This window comes from Silene latifolia, chromosome X, assembly GCF_048544455.1.
Source record: "Silene latifolia isolate original U9 population chromosome X, ASM4854445v1, whole genome shotgun sequence".
In the NCBI taxonomy this organism is placed as follows: Eukaryota; Viridiplantae; Streptophyta; class Magnoliopsida; order Caryophyllales; family Caryophyllaceae; genus Silene; species Silene latifolia.
In genome coordinates, this window is record NC_133537.1 from 340,074,573 (window position 1) to 340,090,584 (window position 16,012).

The 16,012-nt window shown below is 33.5% G+C and overlaps 1 protein-coding gene across 1 annotated transcript; it reads left to right on the forward strand.

The window, feature by feature from the left end:
* The first annotated feature begins 4,204 nt into the window (after positions 1–4,204).
* On the forward strand, positions 4,205–12,275 carry LOC141621042 (protein neprosin-like). The gene is made up of 7 exons (XM_074437762.1): positions 4,205–4,291; positions 4,478–4,555; positions 6,475–6,660; positions 10,791–10,949; positions 11,115–11,168; positions 11,270–11,407; positions 11,907–12,275. The coding sequence occupies exons 1-7, from the start codon at positions 4,205–4,207 to the stop codon at positions 12,273–12,275; spliced, it is 1,071 nt and encodes a 356-aa protein (XP_074293863.1).
* The last annotated feature ends 3,737 nt before the right edge of the window (positions 12,276–16,012 follow it).

The following is a 16,012-nucleotide window of genomic DNA, read 5'->3' on the forward strand; positions in this document are numbered from 1 at the left end:
TAAGAAAGTGTTTGTTTGTCTCTATGTTAGTAAATGAACTTTGCACAATGTTTGAAATTATTTTGGCTCAAAAATGAAATGTGTGAAAATTTGGCTCCTTTTTTTAATTTTGGTGCCAAGTTTCTAATTATGCCAATTTGCATTGATGTAACTTGACTTTGACACTTTGGTTTGGTTGAAGGACACCCACTTGGCTGAAAATAAAGGAGATGCCCAACCAAATTTCTGAAGTCCTCTTATCCCCACTAATCTTCAAATTTCGTTCTTTAATGTACAAGTAACTGCTGTAATTTTTAATTTTAGACTTAATTATACTTTATTTAATTAAATAGTGTATTTTTATTTTAAATAGAGGCATGTCTCTATGTTTAATGGTTATTCAATAACGTGGGTTTGTAAAAATAATGTTAATAATGTTGTTTTTTGGAGGGAAGTCAGTGAACGGATTTTTGGAGGGAACTCCTCAGTTTGACTATTATTAATGGTGTACCAATTTTTGGAGGGAACAATTATGCTTAAACACATTTATTTATTTGCTTTACAACTCCTAATTATACTATCCTTTCTCCACTCACCAAGGCCAACAACATGTACTTTATTCAATATTTAACTCCCACCTTAATCTTTGTGCCCCCAAACAAAAGGAAGAAAATAGAGGATTGGAGGGAGTATATTTTATACTCTGACTAGACTTGTCGTGAGTCTCCAAATTAGTATTTTTATCCACTATAAACTCAAACTAGTAGCAAGTGTAAGTAGGGGTCGATCCCACGAGGAAGGTGTTTATGTTGATTAAATGTGTGCAAAAGTTAAGTAACCAAATGGGGGATTTTGAATGTTGATTGATTTAAGTCTACTAAAGTAATAATCTAAGGCAATAAAAATGTAAAACAAAATAAGTAATTGAAAATGTAAACAAATGATGAGAATAATTCATGGACCAAGTAATTTCCACCAACTAGTTATGAACTGATAATTGACTCTTCTAATCTATCTCATAATTGAATATTTTGCTATAAAGTTGTTGATTTCTAATTCCACATAATATTTGTTATTAGCTACGAGAGTAAACAAATAACCCTTACAATATTGTCAATTTAGTCAAGCGCTTAATCGTATCAAAATTGTAGAATATAGCAATGGAATTTATCAAAGATGAATAAATGAAGAATACAAGCGATGCTTCACTATGTTTCATACAAGTTTAATCATTTATAACTCAACAATGATAAATTAGCATACTACTTGATGAATTATAATTGCTACAATGGAATAGGCAAACAAACAAAAGATTCATTCACCTAATCTAGCAATGGTTAATTAAATAATAACAATTAGTTGATCATTCTAGATGCATAATTAAAAAACCAACAATAATCCAAATTAAACTTGATATTCAAACAATGAAATAGAAATTAAATAAGAGTCTTACAATTCAATAACTATTGGCTTCAAGAACTTGTTCCAAGATGTAGAACTTAGTCCTCCATGCAAATGATAAAACCAAACTTGAATTTGGAAATTGTTTATGTATTCTAATGATTAAGAGGTAGAGAAAGTAAGTACGTATAGTATATGGAAATTGATCAACAACATCTCCTTATATAGGTCTTCAAAGAGCATCTTCATAAAGTCTCATAAAGTATGAGCATAATTGCCAAAATAAAGGAGAATTAAGGACTTGTCGGAATCCAATGCGGAATTCAATGCTCAGCCACTCCAAGTGGCTAGAAGTTCAAGAGTCTTTGTTTTGCCACTCCAAGTGGCATTTTGCCACTCCGAGTGGCACTTCCTTGTGATGCTTCCTTGCTTTGACCTTAGTCTTTGGGCTTTGACTTGCTTTAAAATCCACACTCACATGACATCTTTAGCCCAATATCAACCTCTAAAGAAGCTCTCACCATACATAACAATAAATCAATCCAATTATCCATAAAAACACACAAGTCTATTATCAACCCAACATAAGAGACGTATCCCATAAAAACACACAAGTCTATTCAGGTACCTTGAATCTCTTTGAATAACATGTAGTTGTACGATTTCTAAACTAAGGACGGTAAAACATTGATCAATAAATCTATATACACGAAAGTGGTAATTAGCCCACTTAACTTTAGTTAATTGTGAAATTAGGCCTATAACTTTCAAATTTAGTAATTAAGCCTAAAAAAGTGAAATCTACCTCAATTTCTCTTTTCAACTTAAATCATATCTTTAAATCATTTTATATATAAATTCGTTGCACACTAAATAATTATAAACATATATTTTAAAATTATTTATTTAATTTATTCACATAATTTTTAGAATATTTTTAATACTTTTTACTAATTTTATTATAATTCACATAGATATAAGAGTAAGTTTAAAAATTTTCAATTTTTAATTCATTCAAATACTTGTTTCCAACAATGTGTAATAAATTGAATACACAATTTTAAATTTTTAATAAGTTTTATTATATACTTATAAATTGTATTGATGAACGAAATTGATTTTTTTGGTGAAATTTTGGTTGAAAATAAAAAATTGGGTTGAACACTTTTTGTCAAAGTTATGGGGGCTAATTACTACATTTATAAGTTATGAGGCTTAAGCCCTGTTCTTTTGGACTTAAAGTTGCTGAACTTAACTTAATTTTGCTGAACTTTTCTGAACTTAATTTTGCTAAACTTAATTTTACTGAACTTTTCTGAACTTAATTTTGCTGACCTTAACTTATAATAGTTTAACTTTTCTGAATTAAAAAAAAATTAACTTAATTTAATTTCATCACTTAATACTACTACCAATAATAATAATAATAATTAAATAAAGAAATATAACTTAAAACACAAGTAAAGATAATAAGATACTTTCTTTATATAAATTAAAACACAAGTAAAGATAATAAGATACTTTCTTTATATAAATTAAAACACATTACCTAATACATAAAAAGTAAATCACATATTACTTTTTTTTTTCTAATCATCTAGTTTCATATTATCATCCTTCTCGTCACTTTCATCATCTTCATTTGAGCTCACCCCGTCAAATCCATTGCCTCGCCAAATGTTTTTGACTATGTTATTTCGTACCTTGTACATAGCTTTTTTCCGCTTCTTATCAAACATGTTCGAATCTCTTGTCCCTATAACGTTCTCATGTTGTATAACAGGTATACCAAGAGTGTGCATCCGTATAAAATTATGAAGTGTGAAAGTAGAAACAATCATGGACATTTGATACTTAGGTGACATTTGAGGCATAACTTTTAACACCTTCCACCTTTTTTTCAATTGACCAAATATTGAATAATAATTAATCTCGAATTATTCATAAAATTATGAAGTGTGAAAGTAAATACCTTTTTTTTTTTGAAAAAAAATATAGAATAATAATTAATCTCGGATTGTTTATACAATCGATTTGAACGAAAATCGTATCTTTTTTTTTTAAAACTCGTCAATATTATGAAACTTATAATTTTGCTTAACTTTTCTGAACTTAATTTTGCTGAATTTTTCTGAACTTAATTTTGCTGAACTTTTCTGAACTTAATTTTAGTAAACTTAACTTAACTTATATGAGTTGAACTTTTCTGACCTTAACTTAATTTTGCTAAACTTAACTTAAATAGAGTGATTTTAAGTCCAAAAAAACATGACCTTAATCTCACAATTGGCTAAAGTTTGGGGCTAATAACCACTTTCGTGAATCTATATATAACTAGAAATAGTAGTTGAATGTGGAGAATCGTTCAATTCATTTCCCATAATCAAAGGCGTATGGAAATTATCGTAAGACCGAATAAGTTATAACAAATGGGTAAGGATAAATTCATTACAATCTTTACTTATGTCACTCAAGTTATAAGAGAGTGAACAATAAGATATATATATTTAGCTTGTATTTGAGTGACATTAAACAAAAACGATAATGGGGTATCATTTCCCATTAAAGATACATGTTACAGTGTACTTATCTCTGTTATAGCTTAATAACAGGTCCTGAAATTATATCCTTCTAAAAATGAAGATTTGTAAGAATTACTAGTATTAATTGTTGGAAAAAAATTCCTTAATAGTTCAAAATCTTAACAAGTCGCGATTATTTTCCTTGCGAGGAAAAGGAGAATAGAGGCATATAAAAAAGATACAATTTGTTTATATTCATACGAGATTTATTTATCATTTGATCAACAAATATGATGAATAAAATGACAACATTATTCATGCTTTTGTTATCTTTAACTCTCATTGTAGTTTCAGGAAGATCACATTTTGGCCAACAAGTTATTATCAAGGTCAGTTTTCAATTCGTTTTGCTCCTTTCGTCAATTATTTGTTTACTTTTTCTATTTTTTATAAGGGATATTTTAATTATATGTAAACAAATAATTAGAACGGAGAAAATGTCAAAGTTGTCATCTTGTATTCAAATAAAGTGATTTTTTAGTTTAATTTTCCTAATAATATTTTTCCACTTTCAGGCAAATAATGGACAACAATACGATTGTGTTGATTTCTATAAGCAACCAGCATTTGGGAATCATTCATTAAAACTCCAGGTAAAGTAATCACAATTTGTGATTATGATAATTTCAAGAAAAATTCTTAGGTACACCCGGTGTACAAGATTATCGTACACCCTAACCAATGATAAAGCTTTAATCTTATTCCACTTAGATTTTGTTTTATTATTTATGGAGAGTGTGTGTAATTCTAATATTCTTATTGGCTAGGGTGTACGGTGACGTGGTGCACCGGGTGTACCCAAGAATTTTTCTAATTTCAAAGCAAATATCATTTATATTCATTTACTATTTGGAGAAAATAAAGATGAAAATTTAATTACAAAAATTATTTAAAGAAAATTTACTTATCGTTAGGACTTCCACATTTCTAAAAGCTTTACCCCATAGAATTCGAAGAGTTGGTTTTTGGTAGAGCTGATCAAATGGCCCAGGCCCGCTAGCCCGACCCGGCCCAGCCCGATTTTTTCACGGGCTTGGGCCTCGATTTTAGGCCCAAAAAGCCCACGGCCCGAAGCCCATGGCCCGATTCATTTAATTGGGCCGGGTTTGGGCCGATGTTAAAGCCCGAATTTTGGCCCGGCCCGGCCCGAATATATACAAAACTTTCGATTTCATGTATGATTTAAGGATGTAAATTAGTGTTAGTAAAAAAAAAATAACAAATCAATTTCTATGTAGTTCATGAGCTGTACTAATTTTTTTACCTGTATTAGTGTTACGAGCCTTATTAATTTGCTTACCAATATTTATGTGATATCATTATTAGTGTGATAAGTCATTGATTTTGAGCCTAAGAACAACATATACTCTACTAAGTACTAAGTAGAACAATATAACAACGTAAAGTGAGCAAGGTGCTAAAATAAGCGTTATGACGTAGCTAAAAATTGTGCACTTGGTTGTATGAGTCACCATAAACAAAAGGTACATGAAAGCTACTTTAAGTTTCTATTCCTTATATTGACAATACTAGGAAAAATTATATAGTTTTATACAAAACTTTTGCTAACAAATGCACAAAGTATTACATATTGAGGATTTTTAAATTTATTTGAAGAGTAAAGGTTATAAGCCCAAATCGGCCCGAATTAGCCCGAAGCCCGCTTTTAGCCCGCATGGGCCGGGTTTGGGCCAACAAAATAGGCCCGCATGTGTGGCCCGACCCGGCCCAGCCCGCATGCTTGGGCTTAATTTAATGATTAGGCCCGGCCCAAACCCGGCCCGACCCGGCCCATGATCACCTCTAGTTTTTGGTAAACGTAAGTAAACCGACCCAAATAAGGACCCATATTTGATTCGCAATCCTAGTCATTTTTGAACAATTTGGTAACAAGTTATGCTTTGAGCCTTAAATGACCCGATCCGAACTTGTACCCAATCCGATCGATTAGTTTGCCAAACTTAAGTGTTTTAGCCGGTTTATACAAAAATAGCGTAAACATACATATTAGTGGTTAAAACTAATTTTAAAAGAATTTGTACTACACTAAACTCGTTAAAGTCGTCTTCTATAATTTAGAACTGATTGGAATGGAATGAGATATCATGTTAAGACCGAAAAATGGAGTATATTTTACTATATACAATCCCTTCTACATATCACTAACTAACAATCCCTTCTACATACAGTCCTACATATGCAACTATTAGATTAAGAAATATATAAAATTTGACGGGTTTTACCCTTGAGAACTTATCTTATCATTAATTGGTTTATGTTGTTCACGTTAGTCATTTAAAAAAAACATTATGTTCATTTGAAATTGTATATATTTTAATTAAGTCTGCTAATAAATTTTTTAATTATAATTTGTTTCATAATCTACTTCTGTAAATATTAACCCACTATTTACCAAACGGAGCCTCCGTTATTCAATGTATACTTTGAATTTAAGATAGCATTATGCATGAAAGGGACTGATATAGAATTCACAAATAATTTACATAAACAGGCGGTGCCAAACTTGGCAAAACTCCAACAACAACGACAAAGTGCAAGTGATATTGGACTCGGAGGTCAAAGATGTCCGATTGGTACAGTTCCTATTATGGTTCGATCTAAACAGAACGACGATGGGTTTGTTGTCCCTAAACCACACTATTTACCTCGTGCGGTTAAAAATCGCGATCTACACTGCGTAAGTTTCAAGTTTCCATGTTTTTATAGGATTCTATATACATCATGTCTCATTGCATGTTCATATACTCAGTGTATAATATATTCGTTAATTCTAGTTTTGGTTAATAGTTATTTATTACTTTTGACAAAAAAAAGAACCAAAAAAGTACACAACATGTTTAACGAACAAATATTTTATTCGATTTTTGTACGTATTTATTTTTTCCAAGTCAAACGGTAGAAACTTTGATCATTAATATACTTAAAACGGTTTAATAAATTATAAAATTATATTAACATATTTAAATTTGTAATGAAAAACTCTTTCGCAAAATTATATTTTAATTAAACTAAAAATATTATGTATAAATGCCTAAAAACATGGTCAAACTGTCACATTGGAGCCACATCAAAGTAGAAGGGAAGAAAACCCCAACTCGGGGGATTATAATTTAAGGGTACATATAAAGAAGCTTACTAAAGAAAGCTTTTTAAAAACTAGTGTAAATCCCGTGAATAAATGAATGGTTTTTTTTTTAGATCAGAATGTTAGAGAGCTTAGCAAATAAAGATGATAAAATTTAAAGCGAATTTAAATATTTACACACTATATATAAGAGATTTTAAGTTAAAGTGTAAGAATATTTTTATATTTATTCGTAAGTTTATATTATTATAAGTTAAAAGTCTCTGTAAATATCTTTTATAAACAATGTTAATTAAAATTACGTAAAATATTTAGTGGAGAATATATATGAATTTTCATATTGATAAAATTTAAGATTAAATATATTACTCTCTCCGATCCAGTCTCACTCTCACAAAATAAATGCAAATATAAACTATTCACTGGAATAGGAGGAGTATTACAAAATGACATATACGAAATGCTATTGATTTCGGTAATAGCGATTTTTTGTACTACAATCATGTATTCATGTTTCATAGGTAGACTAACACAATAACACATGATATAATAATAAGATCATATAATCAGATCTAAGACCCAAATTGTACAGATTAATGGCAATTAATAGAAATTGATTTGTAGCCCATTGTTCATACGTAGTTTATGATCCCAAAAAGGGCCCAATTATGAGAAATATTATTTTAGGCGGGAAAACTAAGATAATCTTTTATTTTCTTAATAGTAGCTAGTAAGGCTCTGTTTGGTAAAATTAGCTGAAAAGGTACCTGAAACCTGAAAAGTTATCTGAAACCTGAAAAGATAACTGATAAGGTAGCTGAAAATTAGGAGCTGATAAGGTAGCTAATTATATAAAAAATTGTTTGGCAAATTAACTGAAAAGATAGCTTATTGTGGTAAAATGACGTAAAATGATATAATAATTATTTAATATTATATAATTAAAAGATAAATAAGGAATATTTATTAGTATCAGGTACCTGAAATCTCAAATGCTACCCTATGTATCATTTCATTTCAGGTAGCTTATTTGAGCAAATAAGCTATTTACCAAACACCTACAAAAATATAAGCTACCTGAAATTTTGATCAAATAAGTTACTTTGACCAAATAAGGTAGCTGAAATGTCCTGCCAAACACAGCCTAGTAGTAAAGGGATATTTCAAGAAAAATTGATGTACATATTATATTATCTATGTATATCTAAATAAAAGTATAATCGAAGAACCACTAGATATTTTACTGTACACGTGTCAACTCCTGGTGAGTTATTTTCCCGCCTAAAGTTAGCCTCTACTTTTTAACCCTAATTTTTGTTTAGCCGTCATATTATAATCTGAAAATATCCTTCCTCCATTGCTCAAAATCCCAAATCTTAAATATTCCAGAAATAAGGTGTATTTTGCTATTCTCCTGTACACCAATTTATCTCAAATATTCCAAAAATAAGGTGTATTTTTTCTATTCTCAATATTCAATTAGATGCCTAATTGTTTGAATCTATTCACATTTTACCTTTGTATACCATTTTTGTCATTTTTTCATACATTGCGAAGGATGAATTGACTGAAGGTCAAAGTTATTAACAAGGTGCTATTATTTGCACTCTTACTATTCGAGTTGTATAGGCTCTTACTTTAGCTTTTCTATGCGATGAAGAATATACGAGTATAATGCTATATAGCGAGTTTTTACAACTTTGTTTTAAGCAATGAACATCGTTCTTTGTAAGAATATACTACACACTCTATTTACTACGGGGTATGAATTTTTTTAAAAAAAATCTGAATTCGCAGGTTTCTATTATTTTATTAGTGTTAAATTACGGATAGCGAATTAAATTTTAAATGAAATAAATAAAGTAGGATTAAGGTCACAAATTATAGTATTAAACGGTATCACATCTTTAGACGGTCCATTTTTGTATAAAATCTTTTCATTTATTTCTAATAAATAATATATCTTTTTACATAATAGGACCATCTCACCACGTGAGACTGTCTCACGCAATAAATCAATAATTACTGGAGTATGAATTCGATGCATTTTACTGCTTCAAATTAGTCGAAATGTAGAAAGGCTTGGGCTTGAATGCTTTCTTAAAGAGTTACGTATTAAATTATTATTACAATATCCTTCTCCGTTTGCTATTTCAACCGCTTGATATATATAGTGATATTATTATTTTGTTTTCGAGGTAAATTGGTATAATGATATTATTGATATGTCAATGTATAGAGTATTAGCGTGTTTGCTTCTTGAATTAGTTATAGATTTAAAAAAAATGATCATATTGTAGGTAATAAATGACACTCATGACCGTGAGTTAAGTCATACGGAGTAGTATTGGATTCTAATAGCAAGGTTCTATCATTTGCGCCCTTACTAATCGAGTAGTTGTATCGGCTTTATTTTCATAAACAGGAAGATTATTCTCAGATTATGCTCTAAAGAGTGTACACAAGTAACAAAATACATTTTTGAGTTAGTATGTGTTTTTAAGCAACTATGTTTTCAGCACAAATTCTCATTTGTAACAGGTCAAATACTATTTATGTGGGTAGATAACACAAAAGCAGAGTGTCTAGGGACTATCAATCTTTTTTGTCTTATCTACCCACATGGGTAGTACTTAACCCGTTACTTTGTGACTGATATGCCCGTCATAAGGGAGACTTCACAAGGAAGACTTGCTGATTTTTCATGTACTTAATTGGTGATATATAACACCGTTTTATTATTTTATGTGCTCAATAAACTTTTATGATCAATAGGTCTTGATATTTATCTAATATGAAAATGACTTAACTCTTCTGATGTACCGTCTCCATTAGCATTATTGTGAGACTAGAAAACAATTTTAGCGTATAAACACGATACTTAACAGTTAACATGAGTATAATTTATAAACATGATATTTGCTAAGAGTAATAACCACGCGTTCATGATTAAGCATTCGGTAGCATTCAATATTATAGCTATAAATTTCAAGACTTATGTATATAAATTTTCTATATATGCCCTGCAATTTTGCACGGGTCCTAAAATAGTAGAATAAAAAAGAGAGAAAATGTAAAGAGAGAACTCAGGAAATGTATAAAGAAAATTCAAGGAGAAAATTCAATTAGGATTGTCGTATTCATCTCAATATGGGTATATATAGTACATTTAAGAGGAAACCTAATTACATAAAGTATTATAATTGACACCCACATTAGACATTTCATAACAGTACAAACCCATTTTTATCATGATTAATGAGATAATCTTGCAAAAAAAATTCTAAGTTATCTTCTTAACGTATGTTCTTAGATAACACAATAGAAAAACCGTAATATAATTATATTACGTTTTCAATATGTGAATATTGTTTATAAGAAAGAACTCATTATAGATGAAAATAGTTAATTGTTAACTGATAAATTCAGAAGAAAATATCCTCATCCTCTATATATATTAAAACAGTTTTTTAGAGGGCTTTGATTGGTACTCACAAGTTTTAGTTGATAGACCTACTACAACCATTTATATATCATTTCCTTCATTTCATTATTTGGCGTAATATTTTTTTATTTAATTTATAACCATGTTATTATTATTATTATTCTACATCGTATTATTTTAACATTGCAAGAAAATATTACGTTCTAAGTAAACATATTAATTAAAATATTCTGGATAATATAATTTAAAAAATAACTCGTGTATTTACTTAATGCAGAGTGCTAAAATTCAAACAAAAGCAAATAATCCGAACAAGAAATTTTTCGGAGTTCAAGGTATTATCAATGTTTTTAAACCTCTAGTTCAAAGTTCTCAGTGGTCTTCCGCTCGAATTAAGCTTTTGAATGGAGACGAGAGTATCGAAGCTGGATGGATGGTTAGATTCTTTACCCTAATGGCTGACCTTTTTAACATCTTATTACAACTTTTAAAAAGCACAAAACTATTCTTATTTCATTTATTTGTCTAAATAATTTTATGTACTTCATATTGAAAATGGTCTTTAAATCTATTAACATTATTTCTCTTTATCACAATATAGGTTAATCCCGAAGAATTTAAAGATAATGAAGCTCATCTTTATGCAAGTTTTAACGTAAGAACATAAACCTCTCAGCAGTATATATATATATATAATCTTAATTCACATGCAATTTTTTTACACATGTCTTATTTTATATTGATGTTCATGTATAGGTGGGAAGAAAAAGGTGCATAAATATGGATTGTCAAAGTTTTGTGCAAGTGTCGACTGGTATACCATTGGGTGTACCTTCACATATGTATTCAGTAATTGGAGGAAAACAGATTGGATGGAGCATATCGATTAACAAGGTATAAATTTAGTCTACTTTTTTTTCGGTCTTATGAACTCAAAGTTATTAAACATTACTAAATTAAATTAGAACAGATACCAACTAGCTTAGTTGGTAAACTTATAAGAGACGGTGTTTATGACCGGAGTCCAATCCCGCCAGTATCAAAATCGCATTTGTGGGTCCCTTTATACTAAAAATAAAAACTAAATTAATTCATAATAATAAGAGCATTATTGTCGTTAGCAATTGGTTTTACTCAAGTATTATTGTCAAACCAAATGATATTTTACTTAAATAATCTCGCTAAATTGACTTAGCACTAGCCACCATTTTCTGTATGAAAATTTGCATAATTATAAATTTATTGTTTGACTAATAATTTTGTTTGTTTAGCTCATTTATTTAACTTTGATTAAATCTTAGCGCCTGTTATAAAAAAAATTAAAAATTTGATTGACACGGATGGGTGATATATATATTTATGCCTATTTGTTATTTGATTTGCTTGATTATAGCATCAAGATGACGGAAATTGGTGGCTCACAGTAGCCAACGTGAAAGTTGGATATTGGCCGAAAGAGTTATTTATAACGTTAAAAGATGCCGCTAATCAAGTAGAATTTGGAGGTGAGATAGATGATCCAGGCATGGTAAATCCCCCGCCAGCAATGGGAAACGGGAGACAGGCCACCGATGACACAAAAGACTCATCGTCTATTTACCAAGTGACGGTCGTCGATGAAAGATTTAACAATGTAAATCCTCCAGACACCGAATCATTCGAAAATTGTAATTTACTCTACACAGTTTTAGATTATTACAAGAGTGATCCTAATTTGGGTCGCATTATTTTCTACGGGGGTCCAGTTTGGGCTGGAATATAATGGACACCCAATTAATCAAGCTTTAACTTCTTTGTATTGCGGACAATAAAAGTGTAATCGATTTTACAACATGCATAATCATACAAGTTACATTTCTTCATTATAATTCATCACGCACATGTGAACAATAATTGCTTTAGATTTCGCGCCCAAGCATTCCCGTTCCGTCCCTTTATGTACGGCTTTTATTTCGTGGTGAGCCTATAATATTATAAAAGTAAATCTTGCTTAAGATAGAGTATATATTCTTAAATATTAAAACGGGTTAAGACTATCACATGGTACTAATAACGACAAAATTTGTGGCATTTTCTAGGCAACTTGCTATGTGATTTGATGTGTATTTTACCCATCTCAAGGATTAAAACGAAGGTATTAATTTTTGTAATATTAAATTTATAATTACATATTTGTTTAAAATTATAGTAATACTTCGTAAAAATGCTATTATTACTTATGAAAAGAACTTTTATATGATATGGATCCTCTCCATTTACTCTCACAATCTATTTGAATAATAATTACCTTTTACACTCCCATTTTCCCTTTATTTTATTGCATTAATTTAATACCGTAGATGTTGTTAAAATACGATCCAAGCCATTAGTAGGTACTTGCCTCTCCCTTTCTTTTTAGGAAATGGAGATAAAATGGACTCCTAATGAGGTAACATAATTATCTTCTTCATATTTTGGTTACTCTAAGTCTCTAAGGCTCCGTTTGGTAAGGCATTTCAGGTACCTGATTTGGTCAAAGTAGCTTATTTGACCAAAATTTCATGTACCTTATTTTTTTGTAAGCGTTTGGCAAGTAGCTTATTTAACCAAATCAGCTACCTGAAATGAAACCTAGAGTAGCATTTGAGATTTCAGATACCTGAGTTGGTTTTCCGTTTTTACACCTTGAATTTATACTATTAAATAATTATCATATCTTTTTACATCATTTCATCAAAACCAGTTACATTTTCAGTTAGTTTGCTAAACACTTTTTTATATAATCAGCTACTTTATCAGTTCCTAATTTTCAGCTACCTTATCAGTTACCTTTCAAGTTTCAGTTACCTTTTCAGTTTTCAACTACATTTTCAGGTTTCAGCTACCTTTTCAGGTTTCAACTACTTTTTCAGTTAGTTTTACCAAACAGAGCCTAACATTATAAGAATCTACAATTATTTATTGAATTGACCAAACAAGCTATGATTTGTGGGTGATATAATTGACATCATATATCATATCATATTGTTCCGGGTGTAATTCCAGAGCAAGTATTGTCACCACTCGTAGCTTGTAGAATGACGTCTTTGCTTGGCTTCCTCCCTTGACCTCTCCTGAAACAGTGAACAAACTGAGGGCTCGGCTTTGGCCGAGCGTACTCACTCCGACGCCCAAGTCAGTAAACTTAGAGAGATAAGTTGTTGTTACTTGGCTAAGTGTGTTGTAGAGAGATAAGGAAGATATTACCAGATGAATAGTGATTCTTAGGTTAAATTGTGGATCCTTTCCTCAATGAGGGTTGAGGAGTATTTATAGACTTTCACCTTTTGTCACGTAGTGGCCAAGTGGCTAGCAGGTGGAAATACCGTTCTACCCTCGGCCGATGGACTCATGGCAGGCCGGCCGAGGGGTCTTGGATATGAGTACGCGGATATGTGCCCCGGCTGGCTAGTTGCCTGGCCGAGACCCAAGTGACAGGCCGACAGGTGGCGTCGGCTAGGCTGTCTAAGTCGTTGACTTGCTGTGGATATCTTTGACCTTGCTCAATATGTTGACTCGGTCAGCGGGTGCAGAATATGCTCCATCAATTTGCCCCCAGCGTAGTCTATGCCGTGGTATGGGCTCCGATGTATGTTGAGCGTATATTCTGCGTAAGTAAAAATTTTCTTTCCCGGCTTCTTCGTCGGCTTGGTCATGTTGAGGCCGTACCAGATATATCTCCCTCCACATGGATGTGTAAGGGCATCCGATGTGGAAAAGAAAATGACGCTGGCCGAGACCAGGGTTGAGAGTGCCGGTTGTTTTTGATTGCCCCCGGCCGGTACTACCTAGCTTGGTTGATCGTGTGGCCGGCGGAGAACAGATACTTGGGAATTTGTTGAGGAAGCTGAATAGGCAAAGAGATATGAAGGGGCGTGTTGAAGACGCATGGTCACTGTTGCGTTGATTGACGTTTAACTGTTGCAACGATTGACATTCCGTGGTTGCATGTCTGACACGTGTCGATCGCTTCCTTTGCCGGGCCTTCGGTTGGCCGAGGCGGCTAGATTTGCGTTTCTCAACTGTACTGAGTATACGTTTCTTCTAGCGTGTCGGCTGCGGTGTCCTTGTTGGGGTTAGCTCGCCGACAGCGTTCGTATCTGTAGACATGTTGATCGCTTCCTCTGCCAGGCCTTCGGTTGGCCGAGGCGGCTAGATTTGCGTCTCAACTGTACTGATACGTTCTTAAGCTCGGTCTTAATTTGCCGAGAGCAAGTCGCGTTTCCCTCGTCTCTTCCCGGCTTTGGCCGGGGCAACTGAGTTTACGTTCTGACTGCTGTTGTAAATATCTAGGCATATCGGCTCGTTCCCCCGTCGCCCTCGGTCTTAATTAACCGAGGTTGTCTGCCGTTGTAAATATCTAGGCATATCGGCTCGTTCCCTCGTCGCCCTCGGTCTTAATTAGCCGAGGTGATCGAGGTTTTGGCGCTGTCTGCCGTTGTAAATATCTAGGCATATCGGCTCGTTCCCCCGTCGCCCTCGGTCTTAATTAGCCGAGGTGATCGAGGTTTTTTTGTCTGCCGTTGTAAATATCTAGGCATATCGGCTCGTTCCCCCGTCGCCCTTGGTCTTAATTAGCCGAGGTGATCGGGGTTTTGGCGCTGTCTGCCGTTGTAAATATCTAGGCATATCGGCTCGTTCCCCCGTCGCCCTCGGTCTTAATTAGCCGAGGTGATCGAGGTTTTGGCGCTGTCTGCCGTTGTAAATATCTAGGCATATCGGCTCGTTCCTCCGTCGCCCTCGGTCTTAATTAGCCGAGGTGATCGAGGTTTTGGCGCTGTCTGCCGTTGTAAATATCTAGGCATATCGGCTCGTTCCCCCGTCGCCCTCGGTCTTAATTAGCCGAGGTGATCGAGGTTTTGGCGCTGTCTGCCGTGGTAATCGCAAAATTGGCTTGCGTCGCCTTCCCCCTTCATCTTGGGGGGTCTTGTCCACTTCTGCCCTTCGTTCTTGCTCAGGGCGAAGACCTCGGCCGGTGATTTGACCAGAGGGGTGGGACCGCTGTACCGCTTATGGGTGTATGGTCCCGAACTACCCCCGGCGCCCGCCGAGCTCTGTTTCCTGGCGGACCTGTCAGACCGTGACCTATTATTGTCACGGCGTCCTTCATCCGGGTTGTCCTCCCGGCGGCTCTTCTTTTCTGAGTGCTCGGCCTCGCTGGGGCCTACCCAGGTTTTGTGGTAGTCCTCCACCTTGATGGCTTGGTCAGCCATCTTCCTAGCGGCATCTAAGCCCAGGCCTCCGTACTTGATGAGCTCGTTTTTCAAGTCTCCCCTTGGGAAGCCTTTCATTAGTGCGAAGGCCGCCAGCTCGGGATTAATTTCCCGAATCTGCTGAACCTTGGCGTCGAACCTCTTCACATAGCTTCGTAGAGACTCGCCCCCCTCCTGTCTGATAGTTAGGAGATCCGATGTCTCCACGGCCCTCCTCTTATTGCAAGAGTACTGGGCTAAAAAGGCGTCCCTTAGGTCGGCGTAACAG